This window comes from Chiloscyllium plagiosum, chromosome 19 (assembly GCF_004010195.1).
Source record: "Chiloscyllium plagiosum isolate BGI_BamShark_2017 chromosome 19, ASM401019v2, whole genome shotgun sequence".
Lineage (NCBI taxonomy): Eukaryota > Metazoa > Chordata > Chondrichthyes > Orectolobiformes > Hemiscylliidae > Chiloscyllium > Chiloscyllium plagiosum.
This window is the reverse complement of record NC_057728.1, coordinates 13,967,409-13,987,152: the sequence shown is the minus strand read 5'-3', so window position 1 is coordinate 13,987,152 and position 19,744 is coordinate 13,967,409. Positions and strand designations below refer to the sequence as shown.

At 42.2% G+C, this 19,744-nt stretch overlaps 1 protein-coding gene across 4 annotated transcripts in view; it reads right to left on the bottom strand.

The window, feature by feature from the left end:
* Positions 1–19,744, bottom strand: part of pot1 (protection of telomeres 1 homolog) — a 330,564-nt gene that overhangs the window by 13,385 nt on the left and 297,435 nt on the right. For 2 of the 4 annotated variants that reach the window (XM_043709133.1, XM_043709134.1), the window contains exons 13-17: positions 10,238–10,294; positions 8,197–8,353; positions 6,447–6,667; positions 4,945–5,080; positions 675–763 (exon numbers count right to left, since the gene is read on the bottom strand). In XM_043709133.1, coding sequence (XP_043565068.1) covers positions 675–763; positions 4,945–5,080; positions 6,447–6,667; positions 8,197–8,353; positions 10,238–10,294 — 660 coding nt within the window. The remainder of the gene's footprint in view (positions 1–674; positions 764–4,944; positions 5,081–6,446; positions 6,668–8,196; positions 8,354–10,237; positions 10,295–19,744) is intronic. The other 2 variants (XM_043709135.1, XM_043709136.1) reach the window with 2 other exon arrangements.

Below are 19,744 nucleotides of genomic sequence, written 5' to 3'. Positions count from 1 at the left end.
TAAATGTAGGGGAATGGGTCTGGTTGGGTTGCTATTCGGAGGGTCGGTGTGGACTTGTTGGGCCGAAGGGCCTGTTTCCACACTGTAAGCAATCTAATCTGAATGGTTAAAATCATGCAAAAGCAGCGTTCCAGAACTGGAGGAGCTCTGGGAGTGTGCAGAGTTATTGGAAGGGATGAGGCCACGGAGTGATTTGAAAACCAGGTCAAGAATTTTAATGTGGAGGCTTTGCCAGAGTGGAAGCCATTGTAAGTCAATGGGTACAGGGGGGTGATGGGTGAACAGAGCTTGCCGAGAGGTAGTGTAGAAGCAGCTGCGTTCTTGAATGATTGTGGGTTTGCTGAAGGTGAAAACGGCAGGCCGGTTCAGATATCAAAATGACCAAGTCTTAAGGTAACACAGTTATGGATGATAGAACAATTGAGGCAAGGTGGAAACAGGTGATGCTACAAGACAGAAAGAGGTGGCCTTGACGATGAGGCAGACATGTGGCCAGAAACTGATCTCAGGGAGTCAAATATGGTGCCACGGTTACAAAACATTTTGGTTCCACATCACTGACAAGAAAATGGGATAAATTTGATGGCTCAGTTCGCTCGACAATTACAAAATAGCTTCAAAGCTAATTGCAGGGTAACATGGGAAATATGTCCAACTGGAAAAGAACAAATTACCTTTGGCTATTGCTGATGATTCCCAAGTTCCTGATTGTGACAGTGATTGAAGAACATTCACGGGCTGTGGATCAGAACAATTCTTGCAGCTGGAGAAGAAAGTGATCACCATTTAGGAAGCAAGTTGGCACCCAAATTTTCCCACCTCATTTTAAAACCTCATGTGATTCACTTAACAGCTGCTGTTCAGCAACACATTATCTGTCATTTTGTTACAAACTATATGCACCGTAAGATAGTTTTGACATCTGAATTAAATTTAGATATAGGATAGAACTCATGACATCTTTATTAGGGAGCTTTATGTGGAGCCACCCCTAGGGGGCAGTGACTATAATATGACAGAATTCACCCTGCAGCTTGAGAGGGAGGAGCTGGGGTCACATGTAACAGCATTACAATTGAGTAAAGGTGACTACAAAGGCATGATGTAGGGGCTGGCCAGAGTTGGCTGGAAGGGGAGCTGAGCAGGGAAGATGGTGGAGCAGCAATGGCAGGGGTTTCTGGGGGTAATTCAAGAGGCACAGCCAGAAATTCATCCCAAGGAAGGAGAAACATACTAAGGGAAGGACGAGGCAACTGTGGCTGACAAAGGAAGTCAGGGACAGCATAAAGCTAAAGATTAAACCATTCAATGGAATGAAGATTCAAGAGGATTGGGAAGCCTTTAAAAACCAACAAAGAGAAAAGCAAAGGGAGGAGAAAATGAAATTGGAGGGTAAGCTAGCTAGTACTGGAAATAAAAATTGCAAGAATTGTTTTACATATATAAAACATAAAAGAAAGGCAAGAGTGGACATTGGGCGACTGGAAAATAAAGCTGGAGCAGCAGTAATGGGGAAGAAAAAGACAGCAGAGGAACTGAATAGATACTTTGCATCAATTTTCATATTGGGAGACACCAGTAGCATATCAGCACTTCAAGAAAGTCAGGGGGCAGAAGTGAGTGTAGTGACTATCACTAAGAAGAAAGTGCTAAGGAATCTGCAAGGTCTGAGAGTGGACAAGTCACATGGACCAGGTGGACCATACTCCAGAGTTCTGAAGGAAATAACTGAGGAGATTGGGGAGGCATTGGTGGAGGATCTTCAGAAATCACTGGAGTCAGGGATGGCCCCAGAGGACTAGAAAATGGCGAATGTAACATCCCTGTTTGAGGAAGGAGGGAGGGAGGCAGAAGACAAGAAACTACAAACTGGTTAGCCTGACCTCAGTCATTGGTAAGATTTTAGAGGCCATTATTAAGGTTGAGATTACGGAGGCCGTGGAAGTGCATGTAAAATAGGGCTGAGTCAGCACAGCTTTGTCAAGTAGAGGCCATTCCTGACAAACAGATTGGAATTCTTTGAGGAGGTAATGAACAAGTTAGATCAAGTAAAGCCAGTGGACATGACCTAGTTGGATTTCCAGAAGGTTTTTGGCAAGGTGCTACATAAAAGCTGGTGTTAGGCGCCATATACTGGCATAGATAGAGGACTGGTTGACTTGCATAGAGTAGACACTGAGGATAAAGGGGTCTTTTTCAGGATGGCAGCCAGTCACTAGTGGATTTCCACAGGAGTCAGTCATAGGATCACAACTATTCAAATTATACATTAATGATCTGGACAAGGAACTGAGGGCATTGTTGCTAAGTTTATAGATGATACAAAGATAGGCAGAAAAGCAGGTAGTGTTGAGGAAGGTGGAAGGCTGTAGAAGGACTTGGACAGTCTATGAGAGTGGGCAAAGAAGAGGCCATTGGAATACAATGTGGGGCAGCACAAGGTTATGCACTTTGATAGGAAGAATACAGATTTTGGAAATGGAGAAAGGTTTTCAAAATCTGAAGCACAAAGGGACTTAGGAGTCTTAGTTCAGAATTGTCTTCAGGTTAACAGACAGTTTCAGTTGGTAGTTAGGAAGGCAAATGCAATGTTGCCATTCATTTTAAAAGGGCTACTGGACAAAAGCAAAGATGTATTACTAAGACTGTATAAAGCTCTGGTCAGACTACATTTGGAACGTTGAGAGCAGTTTGGGCACCGTATCTAAAAAAGGATGTGTTGACGTTGGAGGGGACCCAGAGGAAGTTTACTAGAATGATCCTGAGGATGAAAGCCTTGTCATATGAGGACTCTAGGTCTGTACTTGACTGAGTTTAGAAGGAGGCGAAGACATTTCATTGAAACTTACAGAATACTGACAGCCTGGATAGAATGGATGTGGAGAAGATGTTTCCATTAGTAGGAGGGACTAGAACCCAAGGGCACAGCCTTAGAATAAAGGAATGACTCTTTAGAACTGAGATGAGGAGGAACTTTTACAGCCAATGGGTGTGAATCTGGGGAACTCATTGTACAGAAGGCTGTAGAGGCCAAGTCATTGAGTGGTATTTAAGACCGAGATAGATAGGTTCTTGATTAGTAAGGGGAACGAGAAGGCAGGAGAATGTGGTTGGGAAACAGATCATCAAATGGTGGAGCAGACCAAGATGGGTGACTGGCCTTATTCTGCTTTTATATCTTATGGTCTAACAACTTTATTCAACCAATGAATTTAGACTGGACTATGTGATATTAGCTTTTCAATGTAATGCTCATTCTTTGAAGAGAAGATGATCATGTTCACCATCTTCAGCGTTGAGTTGGGTCCATACCAATTCAGACCAAGGTCAAAAAATATGCCTTTGCCTCTTTTAAAATAATGGCCAATAGAATATGATGTGTGTTATTAAACTAATACATAAAATTATTCATGCAGGAAATTTCTTTAGCCTTTCTATACTGAATGGGTTATTTCCACAAACTTCAATAAGCACACTCTGGTTTGCCAAAGTATGCTCTGTAGATATCTGGAACATGTTAAACAGCACTGGCTACAATATGCATCAGCCCACTTACTCGAATACTTGGGGTTCTCCTGAGGTAATGGTCACAGGAGTGGAAGAAAGTTTACAAGAAAAGGCAAGGCAGTGATTCAAGTTGTCTCAAAGGGAGTAAGTACTAAGAAAGTATCAAATAGCTCAGAGATACAGCACAGTCTAATCCGTGAGCTGGGTGTCTCCCTCTAACTACAAACAATCCTTGCTCCATGATAGTTGTTGCTGCAATCTGGAAGTGCAGCACTGAAGTGTAGAAGCATCATATAAGAGGACTGGCGATGTATCTTGAGGGTTTTTAGAGGCTAGCACATGTTGGATGCCAATATTCATACACATAGGATGCATGTGACTATGCTCTGAGATGTTGGCATCAGATGCCCAACATCAAGATCCTTCAGAGCAACTGGGAAGTTGAAGTCGCCAGGTACCCTGGTTTCCAGGTCAGGGATTCCTAGCCCAGTTTGCTCATGGAGGGTGGTATGATAGAAAGCTCCATATTAACGAAGTGAGATCAGCAAATATCATGGTCGTTAACTCCTGTTAGGTAGCAGCAAGTTGTCTATTACAAAAATTTTCCCTCAACAACTAACTTTAGTTAAAAGGTGCAACAGATTGTTACCAACATCAAGCTAAGCCACACCGGATTTCTTGCATGATTCTGTCACAATTTGCATCCTGGCCTACGTCATTCAGGGCATTGTCCTTGAAGTCTACATTTGGTACAACTCAGAACTGATGCCTATAAAAGGGCTAGTGAACCAATATCATATTGCAGTGTGCTAACGTATTAGGATCAGAGGACTTTACTTGTCACAAATGTGTGAAGCAATGCCATAAATTATAGAATCACAGATTCATAGAATCCCTATAGCACATTTGGCCCATTGAGTCCACACTGACCCTCCAAAGAGCATACCCAGAACCACCCCCTTCCTGTATCCGTGTAACCCTGCATTTTCTATGGCTAATCCACCTAGCCCACACATTTCCTGGACACTATGGGCAATTCAGCATAGTCAATCCACTTAATCTGCTCATCTTTGGACTGTGGGAGGAAACCCACGCAGAGCGTTCAAACTCTTCACTGAGAGTGGCCCAAGGGTGGAATCAAACCCAGGTCCCTGGTACTGTGAGGCAGCAGTGCTAACCACTGAGCCAACGAGCTGAACAAATTAGCTGGACCATCATTCGGGGTTTCAACCCTATTATTGGAGATTGGATTGAATGGAAATTCTATATCCTGTTGGATAAGGAACACCCAATACACAATCTGAAAATTGCACAGCCATCTTCTTTTCTCACTTTCAACTCTGTCCTTATAAAAGACAAAATAAGCTCATATGATGCACAAGAAGGTCAACATTCAGAGGTGGTGTTCGGGCAAAAAGAAAGTTCAACTTGATTTACCCATAATGCCATTTTCTATCTTCTATAAGGAATGGAATGGAAAGGTCATTCAAAGACAGACATTTGGTCCTGGAACTAGTAGGAATGACCCTTCCAAATCTCTCGGAGAGTCGATACAGATCATTTAGAGACATTCCTTGGGGGGAAGAAAAAGAGGAAAAATGTAACTTAATAATCCAAGCGGCTCAGAATTCAACTTGTAGTGTTCTTTATACTTATTTTTAGCATAATATTTATAGAATTCAACATATTTCTTACTGTCCGTTGAAGCAGTGAGCTACATCAAATATGCTTTTGAGACATAGGTAGGCTTTTAGTTTTCTAATGCATTTAAGTTTCTTCTATATTCAAAACAGTTGTCGTAGAAAATCCAATTTTCCTTTGAATACTTAACTGAATACTGTTAAATCTTTATGTGGTCACTCCAAGACAGCATTGTATCATGGGATATCCAATTATTATCGCAAATTTCAAAAACAGAGGGAGAAAACATAATTGGCTCTATTTAATCTCATGAACAGGGTGATATGAGGGTCACTGTTATCAATTCCATGAGTACCTGCAAAGGTATGGTACCGAGGTGATGAATTTCCCTCAAGACTGAGCAAATGTGCAAGAATACTAGCACAGTTAATAAGCTCCTCAAATATGTATTGGGCTTCTGGTATATTTCGACCTCTGATTAAGTACAGTGATAGAAAGCTACCAGGCTTTCATTAAAAGCAACAATTTATAAAGTAAAAGCACTGGCTGTACAAACAGGAAAAGAAACAAGTGCAGAACTTTAAAAACATGAGATGTGCTCAGGGCTCCTTACTGAAAGCAGTCAGACTGGAAGCTCATACCTTTAGGAAGAGCAATGGAGTCTTGTGAATTATTACTGGTGCATCTATAGTCTTGCATCTGTTTTTCGGGAGAAAGTGAGGACTGAAGATGCTGGAGATCAGCATTGAAAAGTGTGGCACTGGAAAAGCACAGCAGGCCAGGCAGCATCCGAGGAGGAGAAGGAGAATCGACATTTCAGGCGGCTTCTGCCCGGAATGTTGACTCTCCATCCTCACATGCTACCTGACCTGCTGTGCTTTCCCAACGTCACATTTTTAAAATTTCTTTTGGCTTCTCCCTATTTTGACTTTCCTACCTCCCTACTTGTGATTCTCTGAGCACTAGGAACTCTCCTTGACAGCTTGTCAATGCAGAGATTTAGATAGTGACCATAGACAGAAGAATCACTGACGCCATTCTGGCCAAAGACAATCCACACAATGATGACACCAGTTGGGTTGATGATGACACTGGCTGACAGCACTGGTTTTGATGGAAAATATGAGATTACCTGTGGGATCAAATTTACTCATTTCCATTCCACAGCTTGTTTCAGCTGTGTTTATTTTTAACAGAATGCTACCATCTCATCAAATGCTACCTGATGGGTTTACCTTTGCCTATCATTTATGTTCTCTACTTGCACTAACATTAGTAGTGGTGCTGCACGTTTTTACCTTCCACCAGGATTGTGGAGTGCTCTGGAACACTTTGCTCTTCACCTGTCCTCACTAGATGAACGGTGATCCGGCGCTGTCTTTCACCTTCTGCCTCCCACATGGCTGTCTTGTACCACGCGGCATCATGTGACCGGACATCAGGGTCAACAGCTGCGGAACCAGGACTGTAAAGACCTTGCAAAACAGTGTCGATATCGTCGTCATTTGGAATCTCCTGCCTGATAAATGGACCCATAGGAACCAGTCAGCACAGACACATCATAGTTATGCACAGTAATGAGTTAGCACATTTTCAACTAAGATCGAAGATACTTGTCACAGGTAGAACAAGTTAAATGTCTTCATTGAAGATTCATCAGGACTTTTTCCTTCCTACAGGTCTTATCCCACAAGTCACATTCAGTTGTTTAAATTAGTGAGAGCATCTCAGATTAGAAACCCATTAGGCTGCCCGTATCTTTACTCTTAGTTTTATAATATTAGAATGATAGTTTTGGAGATCTAATTATTGTTTCATCCCTTCATGTCGTGGGGAATCCCAATGTCACTGTAATATAAATCTACCAGAGGTGGGGCTCAGAATTATTTTTCTAAAAGCAAAGTTCCGTACCAATTCAGATCTAAGCCTTTGAAAGGCTCAACCAAACAACTTCCAGCTGCCTTTGTACTCAAGTGCTGATAAGAGAGATTTATCCATTGCGCATGCAGCAATAAAAGCAAGCAAAAATTTAAAACAAAACACAATGTGCCTGGAAATCAGGACAATGCCAGTATAATGAGAGAAAAGCGGGGACAGAAATCTCTCCACTTTTGTTCTTTGGCATGCATTCAGTCTGAATCCCTTCAGAGATACGTATTCCAGCTCTCCTGAAATAGATAAAAATCCCTCGAACTCTTCCATTTGCACATTTAATTTTACCATTTGGAATCTATAACAGTGATAAATTACAATCAGTAATATTATAGTATGATGTCTTTACCCCACGTGGGCTGTCTGTTACTTTGGGACAGATTTTAACCCTACTGGTGACCTAAATGAAAGTATTAATGGGACAATAAGCAACTCCGGAAAACCCAATCAGGAAAAAAAAACTAAAGGCAATTCAACAGCTCACAATCCTATAAACGTAACATTTCCTAACATGCTTCTCAGTTGTAATTTCTTCGGTTATGAGTACAGTAACTGAAAGGTGTTCAATACTTACCAGCCTCAAACCATTGAGCAATGGCTCCCACATCACTTGTGGAACACAAATCTATCTTTGCAAAACAACTTTGACGGGGCTCAAAACAGCAACAATACAAGGTTTCTGCACAAAATAGCATCTTCCCAAGGTTGATCAAACTGTAAAATGATTAATTTTTGGTGAATTCCTGATGAGATAGAAGCATTTGGTCCAAAATGAAATCAATGCATCCTGTTTGATTCAAATAGGCTTGAGACAAAACAAAAAGAGGCGAGATCTCAGACTGAGAAAGGCATGATTAGGATATTCCATGTGCGGGGTATCATATGTAGACAGTGGAAGAGGAAGGCTTGATGGGTCAAGTGGTAAGTGCGTTCAAGTTGGTCTTATGCTCTGGTAATAGCAGATTATTCTGTCAAAGACAAACTCTCACATTACCAATAACCTTTACGTATCCGGTACAAATGCTTTCATTTATCATTGTAATTTTAAAATTCCCATGCTATTGAATTGTGTACAGCTAGCCATAAAACTGCAAAAACTGCTTATCAGGTACTTACAGTGAACAACATTTGGGGCAATAAAGTTTCACAGACTGGTGGAGAGCTCTTGGCTCATAATTCACCAGCTTAGCTCTAATGCGGTACTTCTGAGGTGGTGATTGGTCCAGGATTTCTTGAATTGGAGTTGTTCTGATGTGCTGATGAGCTGTGAGTACTGCAACACAGTATTTCAGAGTGTTATGAATGAAGGTTGAAAAGGCACAATGAAAACAACAGAAGTAAAAGTACAGGAGGATGAGAAAGCTTCCATAGTACAGTAACTGGCTGTTCGGCAGGAACAGTTGTCATGTTAAAGGTCTTCAAAAAAATAGAAGATTTGAAGCTTTGGCAACTGCTTTCAATAATTTTCATGCCCTTCGAGGATTAATGATTCCCCTAGAATTTGCAATACAGGCTTAATTCCCACGTTAAATTGCTCAGAGCTCCCCTTGTTCTCCATCAAAATTAATATTTTGATGGAGAACAAGTACGTGGCACAGCCCTGCCCTTAAACTGAAGGAAAATCAAAAGCACAAGGCCATACCATTAAGTTTTAGGTGAAAAAGGCTTTGGAGTCCAATTAATCTTATTCTTTTATAACTGTGAGTTGCAGACTGCACTGACTAGGTGAAATAAATTGGGAATCTCTCAATGCTCTGAGACAATGATAAAGGCCAATAAATTGTCCATCACACAGGAGTGAACACAGGCTAACTCAAGCAGCATGCCAGGGTCTCCCCCTTGAAAATTATTACAGTAAATGTTGTTTTTTTACATCAACCTGATAGTTTCCATGGCCATTTGTAAGCAGAATCGTTCAATAACTTGAAATTGGGGGATTTGAATACGTGACCTCTCCCATAGCAACAGTTCTGTCATATTCATTTCCAAATTTATATCTTTCCATTGCATTATCCTGTTGTTTATAATTTGGCTCCTGTCCCATGGCTTGAACCAAACTTTATTGCGACTTGTTTAAGTCCTCAAGTCAGTCCTAAGCAAGCCTATCCATCTCAAGAGCCTCTTCTGTTGCTGCATGAATATGTCTAATGCAGTGTTCGCATTTAAATTTTCTTTCGTTAAATATCTTCTCTTCAGCTCTCTGACACTTGATGGTTATCTACCAGACTTCATAAAACTGACTGCTTTACACTAGCCAAGATACATAGCTTTAACAACCAGCATGAATTTGAGGTGATACACTGAAACTACATTGAGCTATACCAGAACCTTTTGATAAGGAAAAGGAGCACATTTCAGTACGTCCAATGTGAATTACAATCAGTGTATTTTAAAAAAGACCAGTGTTGTAATGCAGGAAAGGGAGCAGCAAGATCGCACAATATAATAATGACCAAATAATGATGTTGCCTGTGGAATACATATTGTTCAGAGAAGAACTTTTATGCTCTTCCTTGAGTAGTATGACAAGATTTTCATCCATCCGAGAGGGGCATGTGGGGAACCCTTGATCATCACAGTTAAGCGATGACATCTCTGGCACAGCACTCCCTCAGTGGTACACTACAGTGTTGACTGCAAGGTCAAGTCTCTGGAGTGTCTTTTAAGCCCAGGGGTTTTTGATGGAAGAATTGAGAGTACTCTGAGAGTACACTATGGGGGGGAATTGCGAGATTACAGACAGTGGCTATCATTTTCGAAAAGCAGCTTCCCAAGAAGTCATGCCAAAGAAATGGCAGGAGGTTTTCTGCAAACGGTGGCATGGTGGCTCAGTGGTTAGGACTGTGGCCTCACAGCACCAGGGTCCCAGTTTCGATTCCAGCCTCGGACAACTGGCTGTGTGGAGTTTGCACATTCTCCCCGTGGGTTTGCGTGGGTTTCCATCGAGTGCTCCGGTTTCCTCCCACAATCTAAAGATGTGCAGGTCAGATAAATTAGCCATGCTAAATTGCCCATAGTGTTAGATGCATTAGGGAAATGGGTCTGGGTGGGTTACTCTTCGGAGGGTCGGTGTGGACTGGTTGGGCCAAAGGGCCTGTTTCCACACTGTAGGGAATCTAATCTAATCTAACTCCAAAGAATTCCCGCAGATACCAACCTGTTGCAGATTCCTGTTGACATCGCTCGATCCTAGCCGCTGAAGTTGCTTCAGATGCTGCAAGATTTGATCGTAACAACGTTATTAATAAGGTAACAATAACCATTCAGGATAACCAACTCTATTCGCAATATAAAAACCGACAGAACTGCAGATGCTGTAAATCAGGAATTCTGGAAAAGCTCAGCAAGTCTGGCAGCATCTGTGGAGAGAGATCAGAGTTAATGTTTCTGGTGAAGTGACCCTTCCTCAGAACTGATGGCAGATCGGAAAATTTTGGATTACTTGCAGTACTGTTTTCTATTTTAAACGAAACGCACATCATCCTCACGAGGCTGTGACAGGATGAGTGCTGGTAGGGGAGCAGACAGAAAGATAAATGGGGTTTTGATTATTGAACAGAACAGTTGGAAGGGCTTTTGTTTTCAAAGCATAATGCCTAATTTCTTCATGTTCAATCTGATTAATGAGCTAAGATCACAAATCTTTTCTAAAATAAAACTGTACAACATGGCAACATCAAAGAGAAACAACAAAAGAGTAGAGTGAAAGCAAATGGAAAGTGCTATCAGAAAAATCTGAGGATTAACAAAACCACTCTAAGAAAGGTTAAGAGGCCGTTGTGAAAAGATTGATGAACAGGTTTTCTGACTCTGAAATAGTCTTTCCTCAGTTTTGAGAGGAAACCATTAAAGTTCATGCTGGTCCTTGAATTACTTCTCTGGGGCAGCACAATAAAAATTGCGTGGTTTGGATATAAATGTTGATTTATTGGGTGTTTCAGTTACAGCATTTTTAAGACTTTCACGGCCAGATACAGATGGAAATCTCGCACTGAGGCTGTTTCAATTCAGTGTCACACCGTTTATTATACGTCTGTGGTAACAGACTCAAAAATGGTGTCTGAAATCATGTGGTAAACATCTCCCAGATTGGTTCAGTTTGCATGTGACAGCTCCCACTTCACTTCGAAGGCTAAGTTGTTCAACATTCAGGAAAAGTCTGCCTGAATAGAGGAGACAACTTTACTTGAGTGGAGACAGTGGAAGGCTCTCAAAGAAGGCAGTAGATTGTTTGAAAATCTGATGCAAAAAGATGATTATCAGAAGCAGCAGCAACAGAAACATTCAAGAATAAAACAAGTTTGTAATCTGGAATGCTGAGGAAACGCCAGCTAATTCTTTCCAATCTTCGTCTCATGTAGTCTTCTGTTTGTGGTAAAGGATATCTCCTGGAATTAAAGGCACTGGCTTGACTGGGTCTCACTGACTCTCTCCATAAATAGAGGCAACAAACCTTCCATAGTAGGAGAGAGGAAGTAACTTTGACATAACTGAAAATTTGAAATTATATAACGTTGTTGCTGCAGCTTCTTCTGGGATTTAGAACAATCCTATTCTGAGGAAACCCCATAATCGTTTGAGCCTTTTAGACCCCATCGAACATCCCCTCCAATAATGAGACATCCGCTCAGCTCTGCACTTGTGTCACATACTCAAAACTACAACACTACTGAAGAGGAGCAATGGAATTCTTCCAGTCACAGCTGGCATCATCATCGACGGTCCCTCGCAGACGAGGAGTCCGTAGGTGGCTGTAAGGTCCTGTGTGGCTCCCGCCGGCTCTGTCACACTTAGGGCACAAGGTGGTGGTGAGAAGGGGTGGGTGGGATGTTGGTGTGCCTCCTCTCACTGTTTTTGCCTGGCTCCAGCTTTTTCCCATGAAGGTGCCAGAGGCCTTTGGGGATGTTCCTCCCTCACTTTGGATGGGCTTGGGCCAGTGATTCCCAGGTCACAGCCAACGCTATCCCCTCAACCAACATCTTCCATGGCATGTCTCAAGGATGTATTTTGCTGGGGTTTTTTTTCTTTTTTAGAGAAACTGGAGTTTTTCTTACTATGACAGAGAGGTGAAATGGATACTTGGGTGACCAATAAAGAGAAATATTTGCACTGGATAGAGAGTCTACAACTAAAGGTCTACAATTTAAAACAAGCACCTTGGGTTAGCAACTCTCCAGAGTTGCCTTAGGCTTGCCTTCAATTAAGACTATATTCTCTGGACACTTTCTTCAGCAAGAAGATGCTGCCTGACCTGCTGCGCTTTGCCAGCAACACATTTTCAGCTCTGATCTCCAGCATCTGCAGTCCTCACTTTCTCCTCGAACACTTTCTTCAGCAAGACAATTCAAGACCTGCGACCCTCTGATAGAAAAGCTTTTGCTTCATCTCTGTTTTAAATGGGCAGCTTCTGATTTTTAAACAATGATCCAGGGCTCTAGATTCCTTCTTAAGACGAAACAACCTCTCCACATCAAAACATCTCATGACAAGGAGCGGCATGGTGGCAGAATGGTGGCTCAGTGGTTAGCACTGCTGCCTCACAGCACCAGGGTCCCAGGTTCAATTCCAGCCTCGGGCAACTGTCTGTGTGGAGTTTGCACATTCTCCCCGTGCCTGTGTGGGTTTCCTCTGGGTGCTCCGGGTCCAAAGATGTGTAGGTCAGGTGAATTGGCCGTGCTAAATTGCCCAGAGTGCTAGGTGCATTAGCCAGAGGGAAATGGTCTGGGTGGGTTACTCTTGGGAGGGTGTGGACTTGTTGGGCCAAAGGGCCTATTTCCACACTGTAGGGAATCTAATCTAATCTAATCTTAAATGATTCAATAAAGTCACCTCCTATTGTTCTACACTCCGGTGGATACAGTCTAACCTGTTAATATTTCCCTTTAAACAACAAACATCTTCCAGGTACTGGGCTGGTAAACATTTCTGAACTGTTTCCAACACATTTCCACTCTTCTTTAAATAAGGTGACCAATCTGCGAATCTACTGGAACCCCATTCATAAAAGCGATCTGAAAATTCAGCCTTTGTTAGTATGAACTATGTCCTTTGTATGGTTTTTAACACCTATTAGCAAGCTCTGTACTTGAACCCATGAATTCTGGCCATTTCATATTCTTTTCTTGGAAAAGCATATTACTAGCATCAATTTCAGTATAAAGCCAGTGGCCCACATTCTATGTCAAAGAGTATTGCGCTGGAAAAGCACAGCCAGGCAGCAGCATCTGAGGAGCAGGAGTTGTGTTTCGAGCATAAGCCCCATACACCAAGACCTTTTTTATCTGATCAGATATCCTTAAAACTCAACTTGACTTCCTACCTTAGATGCTGTTACGGTCCAGCTAATGGTAATGCTGGGCATAACAGACCTAAGAATGAAAACTGGCTTGATAATTCTTTGAAGTTTGCGTCACATACAGAGTGGTTAAAAAGGCATTTAGCACACTTGCCTTCTATGCTCAGTCCTTTGAGTGTAGGAGTTGGGCAGTCATGTTGAGGTTGTACAGGACATTGATGAGGCCTCTTCTGGAGTACTGCATCCAGTTCTGTTTGCCCATTTATAGGAAGGATATTATTAAGTTGGAGAGGGTTGAGAAGAGATTTAGCAAGATGTTGGAGTTGAAAAGTGTGGCACTGGAAAAGCACAGCAGGTCAGGTAGCATCCAAGGAGCAAGAGAATGGGGGGTGGTAGAACGGGTAGGTGGAAAGGAAGATATCAAAATTAGAGTGGTGCTGGAAAAGCACAGCAGGTCAGGTAGCATCTGAGGAGCAGGAAAATCGGAGCTTCAGGCAAAAACCCTTCACATTCCAGCACCGCTCTAATCTCCAGCATCTGCAGTACCCATTTCTGCCAGAAAAAATGATGGACAGGTAGGACAGGTCAAGAGGGCGGTGCCAAGTTGGGGGGGTTGGATCTGGGGAGGAGATTTGGAAACTAGTGGAGTCGATGTTAATACTGTACAGTTGAACAGTCCCAAGGTGGAAGTTGAGGCATTCTTCCTCCAGTTGTCAGGTGGCTTTGATTTGACGGTGAAGGAGGCCCAGGGCTTGAATGTCCTTGGGGGTGTGGGAGGGGGAGATGAGTGATCGGTCACAAGGCAGTGGGGTTGTTGCCAGGTATGGAAGGTTTGAGTTATCAAGAAAGATTGGATAGGCTGGACCTTTTTTTTTTTTACAGAAGCATAGGTGGTTGAGAGGTGACCTTATAAAAGTTTATAAAATAATGAGAGGTATAGATAGGGTTAATGGTAGTGTGTTTACCCTACGATGGGGGATTTCAAGACAAAGGGACATATTTTTAGGGCGAGAGGAGAGAGATTTCAAAAAGACATGAGGGGCAAATTTGTTTTACATAGAGGGTGGAATGAACGTCCTGAGGAAGTGGTGGATATGGGTACAATCATAACGTTTAAAAGACATTTGGATAAGTACACAAATAGGAAAGGTTTGGAGGGATATGGGCCAGGAACAGGCAAGTGGGACTGGCTTAGTTTAGGATTATGTTCGGCATGGACCTAAGGGTCTGTTTCCTTGTTTATGACTCTATGACCATAAGTTTAAGTTTTTTAGTTATTTAACATGGCAATTAGCTCCTGAAACATATCTACATAAGGCTGCAGATGTTCCTTAAAAAGAGAACATCGTTCATTGCACAAAAGAAACCAAAATAAATAAACTAAGTGATATAGAATAAAGTAGATATAAAAGACTGTTTAGAAAGGTCTTAGTACAAACCGCAAAACATCGTTTCAACCTGTTTCCCAGATTGAAGTCCACAGAAATTATATCTTTATCTCAACTCTAAATTACTACTTAATTGATTCCCTCTCGTGCCTTCTCCATGGACTATGCAGACAGTTTTATGAGTCTGCAGGCACAAACATTTCACAATTCATTGAGCCTAACTTTTTCAGTTCTAATCATTTAAAGGCTTTTATACATACATTGTCAGTTTGGAAACTTGTCAAGACTAAACGCTTCTAAAGTGACGAGCACACCTAAATTCACCTGGAAAAAAAAAATGGGTTCCCATTCTAGGGCAAACTATTCCACCTTCTGAATTGAATTCTGGATTCTTTTGAAGTGAGAAAATTGACTTTTCTGCTCTGGGGTCAACACAAAGCTAATGGCTTTGTTCTGTTTACTCTGTCATAAACCCATTTGTATAAGTGTCCTATCTATTAACAATAGGAGAAAGTGAGGACTGCAGATGCTGGAGATCAGAGCTGAAAATGTGTTGCTGGAAAAGCACAGCAGGTCAGGCAGCATCCAAGGAGGAGAATCGACGTTTCGGGCATGAGCCCTTCTTTAGGAATGAAGAAGGGCTCATGCCCGAAACGTCGATTCTCCTGCTCCTTGGATGCTGCCTGACCTGCTGCGCTTTTCCAGCAACACATTTTCAGCTCAGTATCTATTAACAATACACAGGTCTGCCAGGCAGAAGATCACAGTTACATGACTCTGAGTAATGATGTATTTCAGTCAGTGTTCCAGAATTACTTTCTGCTCGTTTACAGAACTGACCAAATCCCTCTGCCTCACCTTTAAAATCCAACTTCAAAATATGATACTTATTCACCTAGAATATGCCTTTCTTCAGAATATCTCCCCAGAGTCAGAAAAGTCTGCAGATGGTTGTACCAGTATTTTATCCTTCATGTTGGAAGTTGAGTTTGGACTGTCAACTTAGATATCCTTCAGCATCAGGTCAAAGGCATTGAAATGTTTTTTTGAAATCCAACAAGTATTAATTTTGCATGGAAGAGGACCCTAGGTGAGCCATGAGCAAGTAAAGAGAGCTAAACAGACGGTTGAACGCATCTTTCATCTTGTGGATAGTGAGCCCAGAGGACAGATTGAAATCTGTTTTATGGGGTTTCTTAAGCAGATATCTATTAAGTTTATTTGTCAAGTCATTACACAGAATAACCCTTTGACTTTCGCAAGGCAATAGGATGGACTACCTAGTAAGTTTTAACATTTAGTGGAGCAGACGTATCTCTCAGCATTACAACTCAAGTGGGCTGTGCCTTTTTTGTCCTCCCCTCCCCCATCACATGCATTTTGACAATGCTTGTATGTTCCTGTAATATGTGGAAGATTCGGAAGATCGCAAACTCAGGGAGAGTCAATAGGGACTTGTTAAGTAGGGGAACGTCATGGTTGAGAAATTTAATCAATCGTTTTGAAGAGGTAACCAGGAATACAGATAGGGGCAATACATTTGATGTGGTCTATTTGGACTTTAGAAAAGCTTTTGATTAGGTCCCTCACGACAGATCAGGCAAGAAAATAAAAACTTATTGTACTCAACACAAAGTGGCACATTGATCCAACCTTGGCTACGAACCAGGAAGCAAAGGATGTTGGTACAGGGATGTTTCTGTGACTGAAACTCTATTTCCAGTGGGGGTCTGCAGGGCTCAGTGCTGGGGGCCATTGCTGTTTGTGCAAAATGATTTGGACTTAGATATAGAGAGTGTGATCAAAACATCCGTTGATGACACAAAAATAGGTCGAGTTGATAGCTGTAAAATGCAGGACGATATCAATAGACTGCTCAGCTGGGCAGAGCAGTGACAAATGGAATTCAATGCAGGAAAGTGAAAGGTAGTACGTTTGGGGAAGTTAAAAATCACACAACACCAGGTTATAGTCCAACAGGTTTAATTGGAAGCACTAGCTGTCGGAGCGCCGTTCCTTCATCAGGTGGTTGTCAGAAGGAGTGGCGCTCCGAAAGCTAGTGCTTCCCATTAAACCTATTGGACTATAACCTGGTGTTGTGTGATTTTTAACTTTGTACACCCCAGTCCAACACCGGCATCTCCAAATCATGACATTTAGGGAGGGTTAACAAAGCAAGGGATTACACGATGAATGGTGGGACCCTGGAAAGTACTAAAGATCAGAGGGACCTCAATGTGTACATTCACAGATGTCTGAATGTTTCAGCACAGGTAGATAAAGCAGTTAAGAAGGCATATGGTATGCTTGCCTGTATTAGCAGGGGCAGAGAATACAAGAGCAGGGAGTTATGCTGGAACTCTATAAAATATTGTTAAGTTACACTTGTGGTTCTGGTGACCATATTATAAGGATGTACCTGAACAAGAGAGTGTGGAGGTGATTTGTTGGGAAGCTTCTGGGTAGGGAAAGCAGTCTAAGATATGAGTAAAGATTGGAGAGACTCTGAAAGATAGGATTTAAGTGTATTTGGCAAGAAATAACTGGAGATAGTCAGCACGATTTTGTGCGAGGGAAATTGTGTCTCACAAACTTGATTGAGTTTCTTGAGGAATTAACAAAGAAGATTGATGAGACCAGAGCGGTAGACATTGTTTATTTGAACTATAATATAGCCTTTGACAAAGTTCCACGTGGTATATTAATTAGTAAAGTTAGATCACATGGGATTCAGATGAGCTTGCCAATTGGATTCAAAATTGGCTTTATGACAGGAGACAGACTGTGATGGCAGAAAGTTGTTTATTGGACTGGAGGCCGTGACCACAAGGATTGGTACTGGGTCCATATAAATTAAATAAATGATTTAGATAAGAAAAAGAAAGCATGGTTAGTAAGTTTGCAGATGACACAGAATTGGTGGCATAGTGGCCAGTGAAAAAGGTTATCTAAGATTAAAAAACATCTTGGTCAATTGGGTCAATGGGCTGAAGAGTGGCAGATGGAGTTTAATTTGGACATTACAGTTTGGTAAAACAAACTACGGCAGGACTTATACAATTAAAAATAGGGTATTGTTATGTTGTAGAACAGAGAGACCTAAGGGTTCAGGTACATAATTCTTTGAAGTTTGCATCACATACAGATAGAGTGGTTAAGAAGGCGTTTAGCACTCTTGCCTTCACTACTTTGAGTATAGGAGCTTGGACATCATGTTGGGGTTGTACAGGATGTTAGTGAGTCCGCTTTTGTAGTACTGTATCCAGTTCTGGTCGACCTATTATAGGAAGGATATTATTAAGCTGGAGAGGATGCATAAGAGATATACCAGACGGTTGCCGGGAGTGGAGGCTTTGAGTTATAAGGGCACTATTTACATTTAATAAGTAAGGGAATGTGTACTGGCTTCCATCAATGTAATGAATATTTGGGGAGGGGGATATGTAAAATTGATTAGATTAGATTGATTAGATTTCCTACAGTGTGGAAACAGGCTCTTCGGCCCCAGTCCACACCAACCCTTCAAAGAGCATCCCACCCAGATCCTTTCCCCCTGACTAATGCACCTAACACTATGGGCAACTTAGCATGACCAATTCACCTAACCTGCACATCTTTGGACTGTGGGAGGAAACCGGAGCACCCGGAGGAAACCCACGCAGACACGGGGAGAATGTGCAAACTCTACACAGACAGTCGCCCGAGGCTGGAATTGAACCTGGGCCCCTGGCGCTGTGAGGCAACAGTGCTAACCACTGAGCCACTGTGCGGTTTGGATTTTTCTCACTGGAGCATAGGAGGTTGAGGGGTGACCTTGTAAATGTTTATAAAATCATGAGGGGTACAGGTAAGGTGAATGGCAGGTGTCTTTTCCCGAGGGTGGGAGATTTCAACACCGAGGGCAGGTTTTCAAGGGGCGAGGAGCAAGATTTGAAAAACACGTGAGCGGCAATTATGTTTACACAGAGATTGGCTCCTGTTTGGAATGAACTTCCAGAGGAAGTGATGGGTGTGGGTACTGTTACAATGTTTAAAAGACATTTGGATAAGTACACAAATAAGAAATACTTGGAGGGATATGGGCCAAGCACAGGCAGGTGGGACTAGTTTAGTTTGAGATTATTGTCAGCATGGACTGGTTGGACCGAAGGGTCTGTTTGCGTGCTGTATGACTCGAAGACTCTAAATTCTGCTTGTTTTCCTTTGAGCAGTGAAGGTTGAGGGGGAAACCTGATCGAGCTGAGGAAAATAATGAGGAACATAGATAGAGTGGAAAGGAAGGCACTTTTTCCATGAATAGAGAGGTCAATAATTAGGGAGCATAGATTGAAGGTAAGAGATAGAAGGCTAAGAGCAAAGTTCAGGAGAAACTTTTTAACCCAGAAGGTGGTGGGTTTCATGATTCGAAAATGCGGCTGCGTCAGAAAATTTTGTAACATTTAAACAGGATTTAGTCTATTCGCTTACAATGCCACAGGCTCCACAGCTATTGGCTAAGAATTGGAAAATGGGATTAGCGTAGTCAGATCATAGTTGGCTGGTGTGGAAATGATGCAGTCAACGGTCTCCTTCTGTTCTGTAGATGTCTGCATAGCGTGCTGTTTCTCATCTGTGTGTGAACGTCCACTTTCTATTCAAGCTGTGTCATTCAGCTCAGTACTACAGATGCAGCACATTACACTGACACTCGGCTAGAATACCTTATTGTTTTTGAGAGTGACCTGCGCTCATAAGGAGGTTGAAGATACCACGTTCCACAACAGGTTACAAATGCAACTACCACCCACTCTGCTCTCACAACCACCCTATGTTACGTAGAATCTCTGTAGTATGGAAAAAGACCATTCAGCCCATCGAGCCTGCACCGACCTCTAAAGAGCATTCTACCCAGAACCTCCCTCCCCATTACCCTATCCCTGTAACATTGCATCTCCCATGGCTAATCTGCCTAGCCTGCACATCTCTGGACACTATGCGGCAA